The sequence below is a fragment of the Nesoenas mayeri genome (genome assembly GCF_963082525.1).
Source record: "Nesoenas mayeri genome assembly, chromosome: 3".
NCBI classification, from domain to species: Eukaryota; Metazoa; Chordata; class Aves; order Columbiformes; family Columbidae; genus Nesoenas; species Nesoenas mayeri.
The window spans coordinates 120,635,973-120,662,062 of NC_137544.1; the positions used below are offsets into that span (position 1 = coordinate 120,635,973).

Here is a 26,090-nt window from a genome sequence, read left to right on the forward strand (position 1 = left end):
TTTCTATGTAATTATCCAATTAATTATCATTAATGTTAGCATTTAACAAAAAAAAAGCCAGCTGGCATACATCGCAATCACTTCACTTCTGTTGTGCAAGAACTACAAAAGGCATTTGTTTTCTTATTAATAGCTATAAAATACAGGCAAAGTTGAGTAGGTTTGTTTTGGTTTAAACTACAGAGGATCAGAAGGGTGAAGGACTGGACTAGGAGTCAGGAAACAACTTTAATTCAGAGTCTGCAACAAAATTCCTGTACAACTGAGCCAGTCAGTTCATCTCTGTGCTACAGGCTCCCATTTGTAAATTAATACTTTCTCATTCACTGGCTTTATTGCTTAATTCTATTATCTGTTCTTTGGTAGCAAGAATCTCCTATAACATGTTAATAAAGCAGAACAGGGTCCTGACTGAGTACAGCCTACAATATTTTCTTTGTACTGTATACTATCAGGGGGATTTTGATATTAGAAAGATATGATCTCCTCTCAACCTAGCAGAGGCTGACCGCTGCAGCTGGCCCAGAGGGTCCACATGCAGCTACTCAATGGAATTGTTTTCAATTTTAACTCATGTGTGTACTAGAAATTTAAGGAGACAAGCATTTAGCAAAGTTTGCCTGAGCACTCATTCCAGATACAGATGGTACCTTCACAGCTATCAATTTCAGCACCATTACAATAGTAAATATACAATTTTTTTTTGAAGTTACTCTGTATCATTACTGATGCATTTATGACATAATTAACCACAATAAATAGCATTAAGCGTGCCCTAGGCTGAGTGAGAGTAGGTCCTGAGAGCTGAATTTCACACAAAGTGGTGGATGTGTTACAGGAACTGTACAATACAGAAATCCATCAGATCTTTATCTTTGACAGATCCTGATAGATATCCTGACATCCCTGGCACACTTCGCACACAGAGCACTTCAATCTTCAAACCAAGCAGAGATGTATCTCATTTCACTCATGCTAATATTCAGCACTTTCTGCCCCTCACTAGGAGAATATAGCAGTTTAAGGAAAGCTGAAAACACAAACAGAGACCACAGTGCTGGCAAAGTTCAGCACCGGACAGGCAGCCCTTTCCCAGCAGGTCCCACACATCACACTGTGGGGATTCCTGCCGAGCAGTCCTGGGGCCAGCATGACATAATATAGCAATTCATGCTCTCACCAAAAAATCCAGGAAAAACAAAACAAAACATCCAAATGGAGAGTGGTCATTTTGCAGAGCATCACAGGAGCCCTGTTTGCCTGAGCTGTTGTAAAGCTGATCACATCCTACCTACAACTTTTTTTTTTTAAACGTAAGTAGACATCACAAGTGATGTTTGTGACGAACAGCAATGTGTCCTCCTGTTCCTGAAGGCAAGCAACACTGCTCAACAAACAGTTTCCCAGCCAAGCAGAACACAGCACAAGCAACAGCAGCACGAAAAAAATCTGCGTATATACTGGCAACCACAGCCACATTACGGGTGTGCTTCACTGGAAAGCAGGCAGCTGACTTAGGTGTTTGAACAGATTTATCTCCAAAAGGAACTGAATTTGCACCCCAACAAACTGGTTTTCATCCAAATACGCTGCCAGTTTGCCTACGAGAGCAGCCTGAGCTTTCAAAGTTCACAGCCCCAAGACAGTTGTGCTATGCAGACTTGGTCGAGACCAACCCTTCCAACACTCCTGGCTGTGTGGCAGCCTCTGCAGAGCTCCAGTCCTTCCTGCCCCCAACTAACGGGGCAGATCTCTGTTTGCAGGTGCCAGCTCTCAGATCCGCAGCCTGTGAAAGGCTGCCCAGGGAGATCTCAAACAGGCAGCAGCTGCTTTTCTCCAACCCTCCTACAACACTGAGCCAAACCACCTCATTTTCCTAAACTCTTAAAAATCTCCTCTCCAAAACACTGCGCCATCTACATGTAAAGATTTTAAACCTATGCAGACTGACTGTGGGGTATACATACAGCTGTGCTGTATGAAAAGTTTCCTAGTACTGACCTTGAAATTTGATTTCAAGGAGTGGCTTATATGATACAATGAGCAGGGAAAAAGGCTCAGGATTGGCATTTGTACAGCGTAACAGGATTTCAGGTGAGGTCCTATATGGCAGATCAAACCTGCTCAGATCCAAAAATATGATGACTGAAATCTCATTAAAAGATTGCTTGGAGATTTCTGAGCAGGAATAGATTAGGTTTGTAGCTCCAGATGGTTTGTTTTCTAGTAAACATTAAAATTGTAACCTCATCTAGGTGTTCCTGCTCCAGCAGGACTAGATGATCTTTCAAGGTCCCTTCCAATCCCTAACATTCTGTGATTCTGTGTGGCTTAGAGTCAAAAAAGGGATGGAAAATTATTTGTCCAGGACCCTCTTCCATCAGAATTGTCACTGGGAGTTCAAGGAATCCTTTTTCAAACCTAATATCAGCTGCCCATTTTAAACTCTGCTTTTCTTTCATTAAGTTCTGAACACCTTCCAGGCTCTTTGCAGACTTCCTTTGTTCCTTTAGCAGCGGGGAAACAAGCAGGAAGAGCCCACAGCATCACTGCATAGGAGCACAAGTCTGAACACCGCTGGAAAGTACTTAAAGTACACAGCAGAGTATTCATTATAGATTAAAACAGTCAGCTGTTTCACTCCAACTACAGAAAAAAACACCACAAAGAATAACAGCTCTGAAAAGAAAGCCTCTAATCCAGTAACGCACAGTGAACGCAGTAAATCAACTCGAGAGCAAAAGGATGTGAGATCAAGCCCAGTGCCTCCTCCAAGTTTATATAAATTATTCTCTGTAAAGAGGCTTCAGGATCCCCTTCAGAGGGGCCACATAAAACAAAGGCGAAGATACAAGAAGTACTGTTAACTCTGCAGTTGGTAACATCCAGCACAGTTCAAGGGGAAAATCTCAGGGTACCACATTAACCAAATAAACACTATTTCCCTGGAATGCAAGACGAGGGAGTGGAGGGAGGAGTTGGGAAAAAAAACAAGGTAAAATTGAGTTATACATCAGCACATCCAGCCTCTCTGAACTTTCCACTCAAGTGCCTTTGTGTCCTTTCCCACAGCAGCCTTCTGGGTATATCAGGGCTGGCTCAAATGCATCCAAAAACCCAAACCACTTCCTTGGCTGTACAAGTGTCCCCTGCAGGTTCATTTCCACCATTACACCTAAGTTAATGCACAAAGAAGTGTTACAGTTTCTTCTCCTAAATAAAACCTAGATTGAGCTGAATTTTTTAAAAAATCCTTTTAAAACGGAGAAAAAACTCAACATGCAGACTAAAACCTGTTCACTTTATATCTCAACATAAACTGCATATTAACATCTAGAGTTCTGCTCAAGGAACCCAGGCAGTCTAAATATGGAGGGGTTTTTTACTAGCACTTAGCTCCATTTCATGTCATTATGGCTATTCTCTGCAAACAAAAACTATATTGAGGAAAAACCTATTTATTCAATGCCAGTTGGTACAGACAGGAACCTTGGATACACCTGACTAATGAAACAGAGAGAATGGCAGTTGTGATATTAACTAATACAGAGCTTCCTTCTCCCCCTTTACATTGTAAAAATCTACATTTTTTCTATGCAAATACACACTGAAGTAATTTTCAAGTGTCATGTCATTTATGTGTTTAATATTTCTTCTTCTTGCCCAACATCAATATTAAAAATTAAAACATTCAAATTAAATTAGCACTAATTTACTAATTAAAAAACACCTCCAAGACAAGCAATCTATATTTCATAACATGCCTTTCTACAAAGGCAGGAAGAATAATTTCTGTGCTCTTATATACTACTTGGGTCTAAAAAACATCCTAAGATTTTACGTTTTGATGCGTTACCCTGGTTTGAAATCTTTGATTTTTGGAATAAATTCTGAACACTACAAGATTCTTATCTTCCTTTTTTAATGGATAACTAAGTAATAGGTCATCATTCAAAGTTCCAAAAATTCTCCCAGGAAGGTGATTTCTAGCCCCTCAATGCAAGTTGCTATGGCAACAAGCACAACGACTACAAAGGCTCTAACCTTATTTGATGAATAAAATGGAAAAGAATATCACAAGATACTATGATGAAATACCCTGTGCTACAAGTCTTGCTGGAAAAAAAAAAAAAAGACACAAAAGGACTACCTCCTCTACCCCACTTAACAATATCCAGGCTGGCAAAAAAACCCTCAGCTTACCATAAAATCTTATGTCATTATGTTTTAGAAATATTGCGACTCTGCTTTTCTTGGGACTTCAGTATCCTTGGTCTTACAGACCGGTAAAAGACCGAAAATGAGCTTTTAGTATCCAAGGAGAAGGGGTGTTATCTATGTGGAGCAGCAGCAGCAAACAGACAGGGCTATAAAATACAGCAGGAAAAAGCTATTGAAGAAGATGGATTCTGCCATAAGTATCTAAAAATAGATTCGCTTCAAATGAAGTATTTATAGGTGAAAGTATCTACAGAACAAACAGCTCCATCTAGAGGTTACAGAGCAGGGGATATTAAAGCAAATTTACAGGGAAAAGATGCCTTCCAGCACCACAACAAACATGCTGATCTGTGTTCAGCACTAAGTGAATGCTCCACTAAAGAAATGAAACTTCTTGCACATGCAACACTTTTCAGGCCCAAACCCTTCACACTTACCTACCATTTTCCACTTTTTCCTTCCAGAGTCAGAATGCCCCTGCTAAATTGTTAAATGCTCCAGAACAAACTCTATTTTGCATGTCATCTTTTGAAGTAATTAGTCATAATCATATTTTATGTCTGCAGGGAAACAATTACTTCCACACTTTAGGACAAAATCCAGGCTCCAGCACAACTGCTGGAGAAACTCCAGCAGGCTCGGGTAAAAACTACCCAAGACTCTCCAAAGATCACCAGTTACCCGGCCAACTGATTTTCTCTAACATACCCTCACTTCACTGGAGAAGTTGAAGTATGGACAGTCACAACTCCAGCTCTCCTGCTTTAAATCTTATTTTCTCCACTTTATACCGGTTCTGGTCACTATCTCAAATCTACACTTGCATTACAATAATACTTAAAACAGATCACCAGGACTGGCCTCACCGTTCCTTCCAGGTTATATTTTACCTTGCCTCTTGGTGTTTTTCTCGCATCTTACACTTTCCCCACCTTTAATCTCTTCAAACTCCTCTCCCTCACGCCTCCCTTCCATATCACTTTTCCTGTTTCCCTGTTCTAGAACCACACTTGCTCATGGCACCCCTACTCTCTTTTTAGACTATGTCCTCAATTCTTCTTAGCATCATGAAAAGAAATGTTTCTGATAGGCTAAAACACCCCCTTCCATCAGGAAAGCACTAACATTACCAAACCAGAGCCACTAAAAGAATTGAGAAATCATTTTATTCTGACTAAGACATGATTTTTAAAACTCCCAAGTGCTGCAACTCTGAAAAATCAGGTAATTTTGTGCCTGAAGTTTCATTTGTAAATTTATGCAGATGTGGAAATACCTGTCCAAAAGACTGCACAAACTTCTCGAAAAATTTCTACAAGATACCGCATCATTCCAATATTTGAAATAGCACTCACCAGGAACCCTTCTTAAAACACCTTTCAGTACTGATTCACACCCTGCATTTCTTTGAAAAGCAATTAGTTTCTTTGAACATGGAGACCTCCAAATTTTTAAGTGTCATACACATACAGTCTCTTAAGTTGTGACTAGCTAGCAAATACACACCAGAGCTTGCATAGGAAGTTGGTGCCAAAATTTCCTTCTAATTGTTTATCCCAGTTCAAATACATACGTGTGTTTATGATTACTGGTTTATATTAATTTGCCATAGCAGAAGCAAGTCTCATTTTTTTCTCATTTAATACAGCATTTTAAACAACTTCTGAATGTAGAATACAGTATCCTGAATTCCTAGTAAGCACGACTGAGTATTAAAAAAAAAAAAAAAACACTGTAAGCTCTGGTAAAAACTTTTGAAAGCTCAAACCTATTTTGACCTTCTATTAACATGTTTTAGCAGAGAGAAATAAGGGCTTTCAAAGTAACTATTCATATACAATTGCTCTTTTTTCATGTGCAAGTTCACCAAATTAATGACAAAAATAAACCCACTACCTTTTCAACACAGGGAACAAGAAAAAGCGCACTGTTTCTCCTTCAGCATTCTGTTCTAGGGTCTCCAATTTAATAATGGGTATCTCAACACACACGTCAACATTGCAACATTATTCCCACATCAGAGGAAAATGTCAATTTCCAGCAATTTCATTTCAGAAGAGGCAGCGACTCAAAACAGCTTTTTATTTGCTCTGAATATCAGGCACAATGTACATGAAAAGCTTCAGCACTGTTTTCTTGTCACAAGCCAGTTTGCTGCTCCTACTTGAAATTGTCTAACAATGGAAAAAATAAAAACTTATTTCCTTTTGGAATATTGCGTACACCATCACATCTTTTGAGAACAAGCCCAGTCTTGTTAGTCTAATCTTGCAGAGAGATCCTCTATTACATATAAACTTCCTGGGTCTGGGGTAAACACAGTTTTCTTTGAATCCCATCAACACACATAACCAGAAAGGGACAGAAGGACGGACAGAACACTGCAATCTGCAGGAAATCTAGTTCATGCAAATACAAGAAATAGCAGGAGCTAAACACTATGCTTTCACTTAAACAAATGCAAATAAACCAACTGGCTGGAATTTTTTAAATGAAAAAGTACTCCAACAAATAGAAACCAAACCCTGATTTCTCACATGTTCTTTTTCAGTGTTCAGAATTAATTAGAGATGGCACCAAGGTGCTACATTTACAACATATTTACAACAAGCTATTAACAAAAGTCTTCCAGCACATCAGTATGAACTTGACGTAGGAAACAACCCACGTTTCTCTGGCTTTGTAAGTGTTTCACAGTCCAAAATTAGCAACCTCATGTTAAGCTTCAGATCAAAAAAATTCCTACAAGTACTTCTGTCACATTAGATAATCACACATGAATCTCTTTACCTGAAAGTGTAACACCCTTTTCTCTGCAAAAAGTCAACTTAGATTTATCTAAATTCAGTTTTGAAGCAGCTCCTGTATCAGAAAGTGCTGGCTGAATTTGCACTGATAATTGGCCCATCCATAATAAAGTCACAAAGGAAAGTTTTACCATCACCGAGTCTTTGTTGAGAGAACAAACCACTGAAGGATTTTTAAAAACTCCCAACAATCTCCCTATATGAAGCAACTGAATTAGGCTTTGTGTTTTTCCAGGCATCATTTCCTCAGAGCAATAGCTGTAAGCATTTGGAAACTGCCAGTTTCATAAAGAAAATCATACCCATTATTTAAAGACAACAAATATAGCAAAATTTATTTCCAGATAGAGACTAGAGGCCTTTGCTGAAATGTGTATCAACTTGTTTTTTTAAACCAGGGTGGAGGAAAAAAAGATAAATCATCCTTAAACCCAGTTTTCTTTCCATTAAGCACAGGCTGAGTAAGCATTTCAACAAGCTTTTCAGTCTGTTTCTTTACAGAGATATTTCTAAGAATTAAAAAACAGATCTGTGCTCACTTGTATGAATAAAGGCTTTATCTTCATTTCAATAAAAGAATATGCTAGGGAAATACACTGACAAATTGATTATACACGCTATTTTTAAAGCTTAAAGACTCTTTTTACAGCTTAAAAGAATATATCTCAACTCCTTAAAACCAAAACTGGTTATTGAAAGTATGATTACATTACCAACATATAAATCTGCATGTCACTTTGGATTAAAAATGTTTCTATAAATGACTTTAGTAAGACTTAAAAAGACCCACAAAAATACTTACATTGCATTTACTTTATCTTCTGGGCCCTGAACCTGGCCCGTTACGGTTCCTTGACTGGTATTTTTCACCCAGCCAACCACTCCCAATTTCCTGGCTTCCTCCTCTGTGTACTGATTGGAAAAAGAATGAAAAGGGACAATCAGTGTCAACACATACACTGCACGTACACCACTTAAAACCCCACTTGCATTTTCATAGCTTTAAGATCTACAGGGAACAAAAAAATCCATAGCTGATGGCATACCCAGACATTAAGATATTCCTGCCAGCTCTGAAGTTGCAGAAGTAGACAACTTTTGAATAAGAGTAAGAATTTACTTATACATAATAAATGCATAAATAGATTTCACACTTCCATTTTCACAGCTTTTTATACTTTTCTTCAGAAAAACCATACATACGATGGTTCCCACCAAGACATTACACTACTCGTAATAAAAGTAACCCTCCTCTTTGCTTTATCATCTGTACACACACACAAATCTGATGGCATGAAGTTTTATTCAGTCACAGCGAGGCCAAAGACTTGCTCCACTTATTTTAGGAACTTTAAACACAGTTTATTAGCTTGGGACTGGCACTATGGTGTGTTCAGATGGCCCCGGGTCAGCCCAAAACAAGGCAGAGCAAACTTGCATCTGCCCACTCTGTGAGGACACACACTTTCCACTTGATAGAATAACTACATTCAAGACATACTATATTATAATCCTCCGTCCATTTAAATTTTGCACATTTCACAAGGCATATAAACTACGCATAAGAAATTTTAGGTCTAATATGAAGCATGGACCACAATTTCCAGACAAAGAACCGTTCTTATTTGAAATGTCCTCTTGTTTCCTGGGTTTCTGCAAAATGCAAAACTACCTGCTGCATGTTCAGAGCTGGTGGAGACATTTGCCTGGGGTACGAGTGACAGGTGCATGTTTGCAGCACGCTGTCGCAAGGAAACACAACAAGCTGCTTCAAATACTGGTATTATAATTCCCATTAAAAAAAAAATAAAATGGAACACATTGTTTCAGAAACTAACACAAAGATCTTCAGATTTAACCTTTCTAAAGATTAACATATTATAATGCTCTTGTGGCTGTTTTATCACAAGTAATCCAAACAAGCAACACATCAGTAAGCTCTCAGAAATACGTTTTAATATAGCAGTAATATAAAACATTTTTTCTCCTTTTAAATCCACTTGCAATACTTAGCCATCTAAGCGAGAACTGAACACAGCAGTTGGATATGTTTACAGACCTGCTGCCGTATTTTTAGCACTGGAAATACTATACTGTAAAGTAGAACCAGTAAATGGGCCATTGCCTTACCATCCTGAAACAAACACCTAGGAAAGAAAGAAAAAAAAGAGACATTAGAATAATTTGAAAGAATAGCACTTCTAGGAATTTCTCTTAATATAAAGTTACAGTAAGCTGCGCACACGTCATCCACAGTCTTTTCTTACAAAAATTTCAGAGAGAAGTTACAACATTTTAACATTGGACAAACTCCACAGAATGTGGGTACAAGCTGGCCTCGAGCCTTCATTTCAAAATCGATTATCTTCACTGATGCACTTAGCACCTGCGGTTTTCTAAGACGTTGCAGTATGGGAATCACCTTTGAGTTCATTTCCACCCTAAAGCTTCGGTGCCAGCCCTGGGGGGGGACACGACACATTCCCACAGCACCGCGCTGACAGAGACGCGGCTGGCGAAGTGTTTTTGACAGAACAGGGTGTGCTCTCCAAGGAACCTTTCGAGCCTTGCAGGGGGAACACATTTACAACCTTTTCCCCCCTCCTTTTCCGTCAGGGACGCTCCCGCTGCCCCGCGCGACGCCGCCTCAGCGCCCGCGCGCATGCGCAGCTGCCACCGCCGCCTCAGCGTCCCTCACCCTCCGCCATCACACGGCCCCTCTGTACCTTGCACTCGCCCAAACACTTCGTAATCCACCGACTTGAGCGCGCCGGAGGCCTTCGCCAGGGCAGACATGGCGGTTGCAAGGGCGGAGGAGGAGCCGCTGCCGCGTCCTGGCGCTGCTCCCTGGGCCGCGGCCGAGCGGGGCCGCCGCGTCCCCTCAGCGAGCGGCGACAGGACGGGAGCGCGCGAGGGTCAAGATTCCCGCGCGAGCGGCCGCCGCGCGCTCCTGGGCGGGACACGACACCCCAAACTGCCCGCGCCTGAGAAACGGGGGAACCGCCCGTCGGGAAAGAGCTTCCCCTCCGCTCTGCCCTGGGGAGAACACACCTGGGATATTGTGTCCGCTCGTGGGCCCTCAGTTCCAGCAGGACAGGGAACTGCTGCAGAGAGTCCAGCGCAGCCACCAAGATGCTGCAGGGAGTGGAGCATCTCCCGTGTGAGGAAAGGCTGAGGGAGCTGGGGCTCTGGAGCTGGACAAGAGGACACTGAGGGGGGACTCATTCATGGGGATCAATATGGAAAGGGTGAGTGCCAGGAGGATGGAGCCAGGCTCTTCTGGGTGACAACTAGTGATAAGACAAAGAGCAGTGGGTGCAAACTGGAACACAGGAGGTTCCACTTCAATTTGAGAAGAAACTTGTTGGGGGTGAGGGTGTCAGAGCCTGGCCCAGGCTGCCCAGGGGTTGTGGAGTCTCCTTCTGTGCAGACATTCCAACCCGCCTGGACACCTTCCTGTGTAACCTCAGCTGGGTGTTCCTGCTCCATGGGGGGATTGCACTGGATGAGCTTTCTAGGGCCCTTCCAATCCTTGGGATTCTGTGAGGTACTCACTGAGCCCTGTGAGGGTGTTCCTCCCTCTTATATTTCTATACATCAAGAGAACAAAGGTCTGAACAAAACTGTCTCCTCTTCCAGGGCTGCCACAGGAGGTGCAAACACACAGCCGAGTCTCCCCACACAGAGCATCTCGTGACAGGTAACCAGCATTAGCCTATTTCAGGGGTTTACAAGAATTGAAACACAAAAAGTAAGTAATTACCTCAACTGAAGTAATTTTGACTGATAACATGGAAAGTTAAGTAGTTTGAGAGATAAAACATAACCCCCCAAACCCAGATTTATCTTGGGCATCCCACCCTGACGAGGCTGTGTGACTGACTTTTCTCACATCTCCACATTAAAGCTCTCACCCAGAGTTTTAAAAGCTCATTTCCCTACTGTGCAGAGGCAAATACTGCAGCAGCAGGCCTTGGAAACAAAGTTCACCTCATGCGAACTGTTCTCCAAACCTTCACTGATGCCTATCAGTCCTCATGTCTTCATCAGCAAACCTTTCCAGAAGTGTTTACCTATAATTAGTTTTAGGTAGATGCTCATATGCAAAAATACAGGCCAAAACCCAGTTGTTTAGTGGGCCGAGTCTCCAACCAAACACCACAAAGATTTTCTGTCTGCTTGCAGTTTAAGTTCCTCCCACCACTCAATTTGCTTTTCCTAAAAAAAGAAAGGTAGATTCGGGTAGAATCGCACACTAAAAACAAAAGATGAACACAACCCTCTCTCACAAAGACACAAAGCCAGGTTAACTGTGACTTTACAGTAAAAATAGAAATAATGTTATTTGCCCTCTCCATTGGGCAACTCCCTCCCACACACACCACTCCATGTCCTCGCACTAGTGCAACATAACCCGAGCTGTTTACATGTTTGGATCTCAAGACTAGAGGGAGGTTAAAAATAGATCAAGACCTAGAAAAAAAATTGCTTTTCTGAGACACATCAAGTAACTAGATAAGCAACCATTCAGTTCAGTACAGAACAAAAATATTCACAGAGAATCAGAGGGAACAGAAACACAATGGACAGTGTTTCGTCCTTTTCTTTGACTATATAACATTGAATCAAACCCTTGCCTGTTACAAGTGTCACACATTTTGCTATGGTGGAATCAGCACCATTTTGTTTTTAAAAAGGAGAATTCTACAGAAAGAGGAACACAATGCAGCATGGACTGAAAATCTTGTCATTTGCTGCCATCTACCAGCAGTGAAGAGCAAGACAGGTAAAATGTAAATTTATAACAAGCATATTTACAGTATAAAGCACTGCGACACAAGCCTTGGAACCAGAGCTTGTTCTGGTAATGGTTATGCTTTGCTATCTGCACATTCCAGCACTGGCAACCTTTGTTTTATCAAGAGAATCTTGGACCTTTCAGGAGAGTTTTCTTGATATCACTCAGGTCTCCTTATATCTGCCCTGGACTTGTTCTCAGATGGGACTCCATTCGTGTCACTGTCCTCGAGAGCTTCCTGGCTCTCAGATCCTCTCATCTCCTGTCTTCACACTGCTATTGCCTTTTTATTCCAGAAAAGTCACTTAAAAGTCGCTTTTTGTCATAATAACATCTTGCCACTCTTTCCCTAGATTAGTCCAAGTTTCTCATTTCTTGACAAGTAGCAGACATACAGTGCAGAGCCTGAAGCGTTCCAGAAGATGATACCATGAAACACCTAATATTTTACAGTAACCAAACAGTACTCAAATGCCCTAATTAGCAAGAGGGCATTTGTACACACTACCAAGAAATGCAAACAGCCTGTATGAAGTCAATGAAGTTCTAAGGTTTTTCCCCACCTCTTTCAGCTGCTTTCTCTAGGCTGGTGATGTTGGCCTAGGAAGAATCAGCTGGTTGCACTTCCTAAGGCCAAATTGTAAAAAATGCTGAACACCTACATCTGTTAAGGCATAAGATATATTCCTTGATTATATTGCAGAAGAATGCAAATGGTTATGAGCATTTCCTGCAACAAACAAATGATTGTACCTTGAAGATGAACAGAAAGTGCAATGCCACAAGTGTAACATCCACAGATCATCTGGAGATAAAATACAGAGCCTTTCATGCTGCTGCCAGCTTAGCTCTTACCACACATTGCATTCAGTTTGCTACTGGGTAAATAAGGGTGACCTTTCTTATTACTAAAACAAAGCAGCAACAGTCACAATTAACATTGGAGTGAGAAACTCCAGGCTGCAGTGAATTCCAGTGATGACCATTATGGTGCCAGTTTGCCCAGGCCTTTGCTATGCTGACAGCAGTTGCTTTCTTGTGATTCAGCTCATGTTTTACCATAGTAATTTCACTTTTCCTTTCTGATCACTACATATCCTTGTTCATTCACGTAAGTGCTAGCCAGCTTTATTCCTCTGCATCCTCCAGAAGACATTATTCTGTGTTCCCACTTCTGATACGCAGACTGACTTTCACTCTCAGCACAGCATCATCTAGGAACAACTATTACTGTGACATAAGCTTGTACAGAAGGGCTTCTTTATTCTGAAAGCTGCCTAAAAACATGTTGTACTTAGCAAATTTTTTTGCAGGTGAGGAAAACTCTGCTGTAAATAGGGCTAATTTCACCACTAGGTCATCTGCCTCTAAATATTAAGCCTTTAAAAATTCCTCCCAGTACCTGCTCCAAGCACAGGAAAGTTTTCACACTATACTGTTCTTAATCATCATATGAATAATCTAGTTTAAAAATAATTATTGGAAAATAGCAGAAGCCTGTAAAGATGCCATTACTGCCAAAGATCAGGGGAGAACACAAATGTGTCTATGCCAGGAGCTGGGGGTGACCCCAGCACTAAGGCCACCCAGTCCCACAGTACCTGAGCAGGGCTGGGAGCAACAGCAGGGTCCATCCAGGAACAGAAGGCTAGAAACACCGCTGCAGCTTAGAGATAAGGGGTATCCAAGAAGCAAGGCTGAAACATAGCCTATCTAGGCCTTAATAAAGAGAGAGAGGCTCAGCACTGAGCTTAAATAGAGCTCCTGGACCACTGAGCAGAGGGGGTGTGGATGGGTCCCAGGTGATGCTGGTGAGAACAATTAGACCATCGGTGCCATTGACACTGACCACTATCAATAAAGAGTTTTTTATGAGAATCTCTTTTTTATTGAGCTCCTGTTTAGGTTGTTAAATCAAAGTTACTCTCAAAGCTGTAGCTTCGTTATTTATGCTGTTTGTTCATCTCCAGCACAGAATAGCTGGAAAAACATTCAAGCCTTTTTTTTTTTTTCAATACCCACTACTCCTGCTTTCTCTCTATGTGGCTGTCACCTCACACTACCATATCTACTTGATGTTTTCCACTCCTAAAATTACTGTCTTTGGTGTTAACGCAGATGTCCCTTCAGGCACATAACCTTGCAGCTTGCTGTCTTAATTCATCCTTCAACTTGTAACTATGCTGCTATTTTTCTGCACCATTTTAATTTAACATGGCTCCTCCTCAGACATGTCCATGATTGCATTTCTGCTCTTCTGCTACTTTTTTGTAGATTTTCTTGCACAATGTACAAGCTATTAACATTCCTGGCTTTTCTTTGGCATCCACACTGCTGCCTCAGTCACCGGCTTGCTGATCTCTTTAGCTATACATTTTCTTTAGAATGTTGGATATTTGCACAACTGTGTTTCATCACTCTGTTAATAGGAACCAAACTCTAAACCTGACTCACTTGCAAATGGTCCCCAGCTGATTTTGAGGAGTGGTTTCCCAAAGGATGCCAAACCTTGAGATAAAAGCAGCTTCCGCTCCCATTGCCTGGTTATTGCTGTTACCTGGGGAACACTGAATACTCTGGAAGAACATTTGCAGCTCTGTAAGTTTAGCTGGTCCTTTCTAGCTTTTTTGTTTTACTTATTTTCTGTTGAGTGTAATGTATATTAGTCTCTTCTATCCTTTAAAGTAATGCGTTACCCTTCCTTTATGTTTGCCTTTTCAAGCAAAATGATAAACTTTCTCCTTTCTTCAGTAGCCATCTTATTTTCCTTGTTCACTCATCACACTTTCTTCTCCTAAATTGCATTCATTTGCGTGACTTCATTTCTGAATAAAAATTGCTAAGATTTTCAGCTTTACAGGCTTCAAATCTGTACAAGCTTCTTTGGAGTTGTTATTTTGCAGTCCTTATTTACATCATATCCAAATATGCTGAAAACTTTTTGAAAGCTTAATCTTAACTAACTGTGAAATAAGCAATGGCCTCATTTCATCTCTTTTTTAAATTTCCTTCTACACATCACTGCCTATCAGTATCTGTTGTCTTCTCTTAAGCACTAAAAACTAAACTTACAAGCCCAAATGACAAGATACACACACAGGTGGGTTCTTGAAGAGCCTTAATCTGCTTTTTTCCTGTGTAAGATATAAAACAATGGCTTGTTGTGGAACTATGGAATGGAAATGTTGTATGTAATCATGTGGAAATAAACCTAAACTGATTTTTATTCCATAAGCTTTAGCACAAGAGAAGGAAGTGTTCCTAGCCTATAAAGGCTTTGCTAATACTACTCATCAGTCAACTTATTTAGAGAAAATTAAAAATCAAGTAAAATGGATGTCAAAGTGTCAACTGAAATAAAGATTTAGGCTTTCTATACCTTTCATGTGGTGTATTCATATACAGAAAAGCATAGAAAGAGGGTTCCTGTTAAGAGACAGCATCTGGATATGAGTTAGCAAACCAAAAGGCAAAGCAGTGTCTGGCAAGAATGAAGTGTCCTGATGAAATACAAATGCTTTTCTTTAGCTGCATCATAAACAAACAAACTTTGTACTATAGAACTGCAAAACTTGAAATTTGAGCATATAAACCTTGTGAAATCTTTGAGGATGACCTGCCTGGAGACCTCCATTGTAATTATTGTGTAACCTAGAGGAAGTTTTAACAGAATGGTTGAAAAAAGTACTGCATTTAGTTTTGAAAGAGAGTTTGATTACCCTTCTGGAAAAATTGTTGAAGTACTAAAGCACAGACAAAAATAACAATTGCTGAAATATTTGCTTGGTGGTTGCCTGATTAAATATGTTACAGATGAATGGGTTAAATATGTTATAGATGAATCTGTACACAGGCAGGTGACCTGGTTACAACATGTGTCTCCTGATCCATTTTTGAGCAACCTGATCTGCGTGGGGGGACCCACTGAAGCAAGCGGGTGTTGTGGGAGGGACGGGCATGCCTGCACAGATCACATTGCAGGACCGCGGCCAAACTGCATGTGGATGGGACATAAATTTGTCCATCTCGTGCTCTAACATCATGGGCTGCTTACACAAAATAACACAAGTTATCTGGTGACAGATGCAGAATTGTGAACCTGTTATTTTACTGTGGCTAGACTACATTGTGTAGATTTTTTGTGCTTTTTCCAAACATTTATTCTGAGAGCCCTCATGTAGAATAACTGTGTTCTTGTACAGCAAATTGCATGGAAGGCTTTTTGTTTTATTAAAGCCCTAATTCACTATATCCTGATTCCATCTAGGGCATGAAGATGATTTGTTGTGTTTTTCTCTGAATTGAGTTTTATTTTTTAGGTTAAAGCATTGATCCCCAAAGTTCTTTTGCTTGTGATCCCACTCATAGCTCAATAACTTTGTTTGGCGTATATAGATACGAATATTTGATGAAATTAAACTTCTGTCCACTTTTAACATTTTTTTTATTGCTGCCATTTCAAAGTCCTTAGTTTGTTTAACACTCACTCCTCCATGTAAAGATCTAAACCTCCACCAACAAAACCACATGAAAATAACATTCAGATTTTTTAGTATAAGTTAAGCTTTAAAGAGTATAATTGCTGATATGTAAAAAGAATCTTCAGGTAAATCAGATCTAGATAGTAGTAGTAAACATTTTAATCTGAAAACATAATAAGAAACGAAACCACTAGGCATAAAGAAATGCTCAGTATGAGGAAATCAGCCCTGAAGACTTGCATCATCCGTCCAAAGTTCTCTTGAATCAGAAAGCGTTGGCAAATAAAACATGAGGATGTGAACTGATATATCCTATAGAAAAAAAATCCATCTCAAACAAAAGTGTAACTGCTAAAGTTCTGATATTGAGTTCCGAAGCATAAGAAGAGGGTGCAATTTGGGGTGAAGTCTGTCAGTCCTGTGCTGGTGTGATGGAGCAAGTAAGTCTTGTCTTGATGATTAAACACAAACCCACCTACTATAATGCCTGCAAGGATTTAAATTCACTGGGTATAGTTTCATTACAGAAGATATGTATAACTTGACTTTTTAAGCAGTTCGTGAACAAAGGAACAATTTAATCATAAAAATATTTGAATTTTGTGAGTGACCTAGGAGTTTTATGCAAGTTAGATTAGATCTTAATCTACTAAACATGTAAAAGCAATGTTATTCAGGAAAGCTTATTCTGCACGCAAACAGAATGTCAAAGTTCTTCAACGTAGCAAGCTGCTTTTCTTCGCATTGTCGTCTCAGTTCTACCTGGATGATTATTTCACGATTTGAAATGTCATGCTTCCTGAGCACATCACAAGTCTTAGTCTCATGATACGATGGCAAAGCAGGAGGAGATTTTTCTAATGTTTGATTTATGAAATATCCATTCACAGGAACCACATTAAAATTTGACTGAAATGCCGCTGATGGTTATATTTTCTCTTCTTACACAACACGCTGAGAAGGAGGAGATATGGTCATTTAAGGCAGTTAGTTCTTTATTCCCATTGAAATATGGGAGATTTACACATCACCCGTCCCACAGCCACTAGAACAATGATGTCAGATTTTGTGGAGGATTTAGGGCTCCATAAAAAAATCGAAGAAAGCACAAAAGGGTGTGGGTTGGTAACAGAATGGTTTATAATGGAGGTGGGTTGGCAGCTATTACATCTTGCAGTTCTGTGAAATGACTTGATTCATTCTCATTAACTGCCTTAGCCCACTGCTTCTTCTCAAAAGCAACAAAGAGAAACCTTAATTAGTATTTCAGAATCTTGAAATGTGTTAGTGCAGCCTGTGTCATCAAGTATTTCAGTTGAGTCTCGCTAAGTTGATTACCACTTCAGCTCTTGGAACTGGAGAACTTCAAAAGCTTGAGTTACAATTTGTGTTGAAATGGATAGAATGAGCGATCTGCTATTATTACAGGGAGATCTGGGAACCAGTGGTGGCCAAGGAACTAGTGTTGGAGTAGGGTTTGGAATAGCTTCTTAGATTTAGCAATAAATGTTGTCATTTTCATTCAGACATTCTCTGGGAAATGGAATAGTCTGTTCCAAACACTTGCTTTAAGTTCTCTTTGTACTGCCTCCAGAAATGGGTACATTCAGTTATTATTTTTGCTAGAAAGTTAAATGGTAAACTAGTAATAATAATGAAAGCATGTTGATATGCTCATCTTGCTAAGATAGACAGAAAGTATGAAAGGCAATAAGTCCATAGGCACTGTCTGTTGTAACACATGAAAACTCTTAGATGGTTTTAGATGGTCCTTCTGCTCTCTATCTGTAGTTCTCTGACACAGAACCTTTTACTGGCAAGAGTAAATTGGTGAGAAGAACAATTATTTCCTGAAGAAGCAACATTAATGCACTCCGTGTGTCCTCCTGCCTGTCAGCCTTCCATGCCTTTCTCCAGGTTTGAATCTGCTGGCCAGCTCCCATCAAAGGAGGGCAGTATGTTTCACAGACATGAATTTGTGACAAATTGGGTGAAAATGAGCACCTGGATGAAGGAAGATGCTCTCTTGCCTCTGAAAGGTGGGCTAAAGCTCTAAAAACATCTCACGTTTTCTGGATGCAGCAGGCGGGACCTGGTGCATGTCAGAGGTAAAGAAACACACCCCTATAGAGGGCTCTTGTGTCCCCCTTCTTTTGTCCAAACTAGGCAGGGTTTATGCATAGATAAAAAGGTTGCTGCTGTCAGACCCAAACTTCCATCCGTTCTTATGGTACCTTGATGCCATCTTTCCCATCTAACCTGGTAAAAACCTTAGTTCTGATAAAATTGGCATGGTTTTTGAGCAAGAGTTCACGTTTCGAATCAACTGGAGTGCTTTTGAGAAATCAGTGCTTCTGTGGAAAAGGGTGACCTGGTCGATGGAGTGTTCCTGGATTTGTAAAAAGCTTTTGACAAAATCCTATATTAGATTACTCTGGGCAGTAATAGCAAGTGAAGAGCTACAGAAATCTCATAACACTAAATGACTGGGCATTTAAAAAGTCAGACTAAGTTCAGTGTTATTAAACAAAGTCACATGCAGCGCAAAAGCACACCAAACTACGCAAACATAGCGGTGGTTTCTGGGCAAGCCATTTATTATTCAAAAAAGACATGCTGGAGTTACTGTGAACGCTTCTATGAGAAAATCAGCATAATGCTCAGTGGCTGTAAAGAGAAAGCTTTAGGAGAAGAATGTTAACAGAAAGTAAAACAGAAAATACCCTCAGGTCACTGTGCAAAGCCTGGCTGTACAAAGTACCCTGTTCTGGCTATTCCTCACCTCAAAACCAACAGGAAAACAACAGGCAAAATAAGAAATGCAGATTCAAAGCCTGGAACAGCTTCATATGAAGAAAAACTAAACAGACTAATAATCTCCTGGGTCTTCTTGAGACAGAAGAATATTAGTCTGTCCATCAGGATACCACACAGGTTTGTACAACTGTAAATGGGGAATAGGCCTCATTATTTCTTACGTATGAGAACTTGTGGGCATCGAACAAAATTACTGGGTGACGAGTTTATGACAGACAGAAGGGAACAACTTATCACACTGTGCATGAATCAGAAATTGCAGCTGCTGAATATTGATGCCAAACCATAATGAGCTTAAAAAGCAGATTAATGAGGGGATGAAAAAACAATTTAACACTATTAAACACAGCGAAATAGCTCATGACTCAGGATGTCTGTCTACGAACTGAAGACAACGGAGAGCATACAGAGGGGAAGTAAAGTTGTATGCATGCCCAGTTCTTAGTCTTTAGTTCTTAGTTTTAATCTTGTCACAGGAAACTGTTCTTGCATGTTTCCGCAGCAAAGACTGAGGTCAGGCTTAAAGAACTGAAAGCTTTCCTGGAAAAAAGAAAGGTTTGCGTGGGCTGGAGAGAGAGAAAGGCACGAAGCCCAGGAATCTGATGAGAAAAGAGGTGAATATCTAAGCTTAAAAAAATCAAAAAGAGAGAACCAGAAAGAGATACTGAACAAAGCAACCCTGATGGTACCAACCACTCCCTGAGAAGTCCCTGGTGCCCCTGACATCACCCTAAATTCCCTTTCCCATGCAACTTTCCATCTTGAAATACTCTGCTTTTCAGAGGTGTTTGTTTGCTGGGGATAACCAGAGTGACTCTGACCCACTTTCTTCTGATTTGAGCCTGCCAGGCCTTCTGCTGATACCATTCCAGCTGCTGATGACCAATCCCTCGCTCTGTCTTTCCTAGGCAAATAGGGCTGGAATCTCCAAGGACGACCATTTTTCCAACGCTGTCTCATCAGACCTTTTAGCAGATTAATTCATAGCACGGTTATAGGATTTGAGCGTGTATTTGGCGAAGCCAAGACAGAATGAATCAGACTCTGTGTTCATCCATTGCCATGTTACTGAAAAAGAAAACACATGGGGGTTGTAGATAGTGGTATCATTATCTGTCTGAGGAAATAACAGTTAACGCCTACTGCATTGTCCTGCAGAGCTCTCCTTCGAGATTACAAGCTATCTTTTCTGCTCTTTTTGTTTAAGACAGATTCTCTTTCTCACTTGAGTTTTTTAAGCTTCCTTAGTTCTTTCTCCCAGTTCTTGGTACTTTGCCCAGCAGAAGGGCAGCTTCTGGTTTTTGTGCTATATATGGCTGTGTTTTCCACCACGCTCAGCCTTTAAATTGCAATATACAAATGTGGCAAAATTGACTTTTCCCTCTCCCTGGGGTTTCTCTGAATTTACAGTCCTATTGTGTTCCTTAATTAGGACATTCTTTCTATCCTAAATGGCCTTTTTGACAGTTAAATTTCCAAGGTTGTTATGAAGTGTTTATTTACCGTCATTGTTTCACCTTCAACTCTTCTTAACAGGACACCTGACGCAATAATAAACCCCACCAATGTACAGTTCCTTGAGTCCCAGTTTAAGTCAGCCGGACCTGCATTGCCATAATCATGCCCCTGACACAATTATACTCGTTATCCCCGCGTTACTAGGATATAAGCATAAACAGCTGGCCAAGTGAATGCTAGATAGCTCCGAGCTTGTTCCACGTGATCCTCTCAAAGGTTTGTTAATCTGCCGGATGTCTCTAAAACACCCTGTGGGAGAAGCTGCTGCTTTAGAAATGTGCCAGAAAGTCTACCATGCAGATTCAACGCATGAAACCAGGCAGCCAGAAGAAAAGTATAACTAATTCTTTAGCAGGAGAGAAACGATTGGTTGCTTGGGGGAATATTTAAGTTAGCCTGCCTCTCTTCCAGAATTCATAAATATTGAAATATTTCTGATCCACATGTCAAAACAGTGAACACACAATCTACCCAAAGAGTTGGCTGTGATAAACACAACTATTATTTGTGCTGAATGCTGCTTGAAACAAGGTTGAAAACCTGAACAAAGATTTTTGGCTGATATTTGATTTATCCTGAGTTGGGATAGTAGATCTTATACTTTTTTTTTTTAATAGACAGGGCTAATTTCTTAACTGGAACGACATGGAAGACCATTTTCAGCTAATGCCTTTTCAAAAGAGGAGAGACTGTAGATGTTCTAGGATGAAGAGTACCTGCTCACAGGTTCCATCCATCAGTGATATCCAAATGGGCTTTGAAGGCTTTTCTAAAAGAAAATATTTATAATCTTCTAATGCAAAGCAGCACGCTGCTGTGTGTGATAACCCACTGAAGTCGATGACGCTATTTGTGAAGTAGGATACTATCAAACAAGTTGCTATTTCACAATTTGTTCCTATGCTGAAAGATAAATCCTGCCTGGAAAAGTTATATATAGTTGCCATTTTGATAACCTACGAATTGGAAGGAGACTGGAATGAGAGAAACTAATAGACAAACCAGCGAACTGAGAACGGCACATGACGATGCAGAAGATGCATTTACCCCTAAAAAAAATGCCATCAGCTCTTCAAGTGCTTGTTGTGAGGTGTGCCGCGGCTCGGCTTGGAAAACAGGAGCCGTGCGACAGCAGCTTCTGTGCCCGTGGCTGCAGCTGCCCAGGGTTCCTGGAACAGCGGAATCCCTGGAATTGACCTTTGCGACTTCACTCTCATCACATGCTCTTCTGCAGCTGGTTTCTTTTTGGCAGGGCAGCGAGACAGAAAAATCCAGCTCAGTGCCTCAAGAGGAAAAATAATAATGATGGCTCTTTCTCCAAAGATAGCTGCATTTAGCTCATATCCCATGGATTATTGTTTATTTCAAATAGCTATGAGTAATTTGCAAAGAAATCAGCAGTAAGCTCCTATAATGAGGCTCAGGTCTATTAGTTTTTCTCCCTGCGGGCACAATAATTTCCAGGCATATCTTCAGGAGTTTCGGGTATGTAGAGAAAATGGACTGTCAAAGCCAGATTCTCTTGCATGGATGAGACACCTTTTCTTTCTAGATCTTAAGCAATAAGGCACCCGAAGAGAACAAATCCAGGAAGTGGACAAGGAAAACCAATTTTGCTTTACATTAACATATTTCACCAAGGAGGATTTTGGTCCTGTTATTGCACAAACAGTGGCTGGCTATCCTTGTCAGAACAGTAACCCACTACTAGATGGAAAAGAGAGAAGGCCAAATAGTATCTTGTGAATTGATGTAATTAAGGATGGATTTAACCACCTGAACTCTCCTGAACAGAACCCCCATGAATGTGAAGCGAGGGACTGCAGTGTCGCACGTATTCCATCAGCCTTGTCTATGTAGTAGAGTTCTACAAATTATACAGGTGCCCATGTTAACACTTTAACCCCTTCACAAGGGCCTTTTATTTCTGCTCAATGGAGGCTAAACTGAGAAACATTCCACTTATATTAGAACATGTGTATCTAAACAGGCATTATAGAAACAGAACAATGTCAGTGTTCAGTGTATATGCTTTAGGTGATGCTGAACTCGCCTCCTCATCTAACTTGAAACATGTAATAGAGTATTTCGACAGCCTTACTTTAGGGACCTAAAATTAGTTACTCTGAATCACACTTTAGAAGAACCTATTTTTGTCCTGTACTATACAGGAAGCTTAAGTTCCTTGGCACGTCATTCAGATGATCACTCTTGCCTCCATCCTCCAAATAGACAAGTTCTCTGTGAAATAGCAGTTTATGCAATAGGTATGTTTCTAAGTTGTAGTCTTCTGTCTCGTGAAAATGTTATCTATATTTAGGTAGTGTTTCTCTTTTAAAGTATTTTTTTTTAATAAGGCAAAGGATGTCACATGTCTCCATATGAGATTTTCTAGCTACCATCCAGCAGAGATGTGTTGTCTTTAAAATCAGTATTTCCGTTTCTTTGACTTAAACCTAGTGTATCCTCACACTTCAGCAGATTGGTTGGGCTGACTGATCCTACAACCATCTTGCTCATTGTTTCTCAAGAAAGTAATAGCTGCAGTTGAGTTCGTAGGGGCGGGGGGAGACGTGCAGCTGTAATTACTGCTCTTCACTGGTTACACCAGACAAGGAGCTGCTACTACCCAAAATCTACAGAGCAGCTCAGCTTCCCAGGGGCAGGGGAGGAAGCACTTTCAGAACAGGCTGTAATTACAGGCTCTTCGCACGCACCCCTCCTGAAGGGATGGAGCAGCTCCTTGCAATGGAAATAACCTTCTTAGTCTGAAGATTTGCAGATAGTAATCACAGACGCTGCTTCTTGGAGAAAGTTGCTCCATCTTGGCTGAAAGTTGGTGAGCGTGGTTGTGGGAGCTTCTTGACTCCCTTTGGCATCTTTCAGTGCCTGCTTTGGGTGACTGACCAATTTAGGAACAGGGATGGGAGAAAGTCTGAGGATTCCTATAACTAACAGCACCAAAAAGCAAGTTATTCCTGTGTATTTTTGTAGTGTGGCTCTTTGAGGTTTGGGGGAGTCACAGATGGGGTGTTCTCTTCCACATTGTAAAATATATAGAGGTCTGTCACCCAAAAAATTGAACTTTTGCCTTAGGTCAAGTAGGGAGGGATGAGTTGCTAAGCAAAATGTCTATATAGGAAAAGTGGTTGCTTGAGAGCTGAGACAGGAGAGAAACCACAGTTAAGGCTGAGTGACAAGTTTCCCAAACAGCGATGACAGTGCTGGTGTCAGTTGACCCGAGGCAGCAAGCAAGCCGTCCAACAAGGGAACGTGTGAACAATGCGCAGCGTGACTTACACCGCGCCCAACAGTCACCATTTCTCATGAATGGAAATTTGTATCTTTTTCACAACTACAACCCTTGGATTCATCAATTCTCAAGATGTAATGCCAAAAACAACAGGTGGCAACTGTATTTGGGTTGCTCTCAATTCATATTCCTCCTACTTAATAAGAGAGGAAAAAGCTGTTGATGCAAGTGGCACAGACGGGCTGCGTGTTATGAAAGCTTCGTCATATGACTCGGGAACCAAATGTGCTTTTACACACTGCTGCAGCCAAAACATATTGCAAACCTGAGGAACAAATTTATTTTTGACTCACTTGGCAAAATGTATCTTTTTTTTTTTCCTTTTAAATAGCAGAATGCCAGCATACAGGGGTAAAGGATTCATTTTTTAATAATTACTAAATGGAATTAGTAAATTAGTCAATATGCAGAAAATACTTTGAAAATGCAAATGCAATATTTATGTTTTCTATTGTAATTACAAATGGCCTTAGAACCTCCTATTGCCTTGTTTCAGCTTCTGAAAGCCCAAGCCGTATTTCTGAGAAGGAGGAAGTCCCATTAGCACACCAACTGCCAGGGGTGCTCATGGCAGATCTTGCACATTTTTCCCCAAAAAGTAAGTTTTTAATTCCGGTGGAAGGCACTTGTGTGTCTGAGCAACAACAGGCTCAGGTGAGGAGGCTGCTTTGGATGAAATAGGCTCCCTGAGGTCAGAGGTGCTTCTTCACTTTGCAAAATGCTTAGAAACCTGTGTCAAATCAAGCCCTGGTTTTAGCTTGGGTTAGAAAGTGCAGATAATACAGGAATATTTTTTTAAATGATGTAGCTGTAAAGCAACAAAATGCAGCTTTTAAGTTCCTTATGTATCTGCCAATTCAATTGCAGAAAATTGGATTATAATTTTCATATCTTTTTCTCCAAGTCCAAACAAACTCTGCACACTTCAAATTCAATAAACACTTTCCCACATTGGAACTGGCACTTTGGACAAACCACTCCTGCAATTAAGTAGGAAAGAAGAATTTCCCATAAATCATAGAGGATAAGTAATTTTAGACTTTTCAGTTTCAAGACACATGTATTTTCACTTTATCCTTAAACATGAATATTTTTTATTGCAGCCTTCGGGCCAGTTATCCAATTGATCCTTGTCTGAAATGATGATAAAACCATTCGTTTCACAGTGTTTAGTGACACCTTTTGCTTATTCCCATTTTCACCAACAAAACACTAAACCAAGATATGCTTTATCCCCATGGAAATTGGATTGTAATCAAGTATCACTTCTAGTTCAGGCCAGAAAGGCCAGAAATTCATGTATGAATTGTTTTGCATAATGTAGGTAGAAGGCAATAAAATGTCATTTTAAAGCCGCTGTGAAAGATGTCAACAGATACCATCCAAATCACAGTAAAAATGATAGTGAAGTCCAACTACTTTACAGTAATATCAAAGCCGATATACATCATCTACAAGACAGTGTGATACAAAATCTTCTAGGAGTAGAAGGCTATTTCAAAAGTGTTGAACACTGAGCAAAGTTGTCATGCTTCCAGTGTTAAAAGTGTAGGTCTAGGAAGGTGGGAAAGGGTCAAACTGTTTCTTCAATATCTGCTTGAAAAGGCTTGGCCTTTGTAGCACTTCAATCAAGGGAAATTAGCAAAGTATCTATTTTATCCCATAACCCAGAACAATTACTGTCACCGAAGCTTTGGGAAAAGAAGTTATTTGGTGCGCTTAAAGTGATTATTTCACTTTCAAAAGATACTACAAGAAAAATACTTGATGGGAGAGCGATGAAGTGGCATCGAGCCTCCTTCGGGGACCTGGGTAAACCTTATTTATGTAGCGCTGGTTTATTAATACCCGTTGTCAGATGAAATCTCCAGCACTGGCACTGATTTCTTTTGTTTTGGTGCCTGTAAATCAAAGTCATGTGAGTGCTCGTGCAGGTGTAGGTGGTACAACACGCAGGACCAAGTCCTATTGCAGCGGACTGGCAATAAAAATACTACTTGATCCAAGAGGTGTGTAACAGGATGCGATAAATGCATCCTCAGGAAGATGCCATGAGGTATCTGAGTGTTATGGCCTTTGCTCATCAGATTTGGGTTTTCTACGGCATTTCTCCTCTTCATAATGTGTTTCAGCAT

At 40.5% G+C, this 26,090-nt stretch overlaps 1 protein-coding gene across 2 annotated transcripts in view; it reads right to left on the bottom strand.

The window, feature by feature from the left end:
- Positions 1-9,846, bottom strand: part of ACYP2 (acylphosphatase 2) — a 28,524-nt gene extending 18,678 nt beyond the window's left edge. Inside the window, exons 1-3 of one of the 2 annotated variants that reach the window (XM_080343015.1) lie at positions 9,755-9,846; positions 9,159-9,175; positions 7,831-7,940 (exon numbers count right to left, since the gene is read on the bottom strand). In XM_080343015.1, the coding sequence (XP_080199141.1) occupies positions 7,831-7,940; positions 9,159-9,175; positions 9,755-9,824 (197 nt within the window). In that variant the 5' untranslated portion in view covers positions 9,825-9,846. Of the gene's footprint in view, positions 1-7,830; positions 7,941-9,158; positions 9,176-9,450; positions 9,625-9,754 lie in introns of those variants that run through there. The other variant, XM_080343016.1, reaches the window with a different exon arrangement.
- Positions 9,847-26,090: the final 16,244 nt, after the last annotated feature.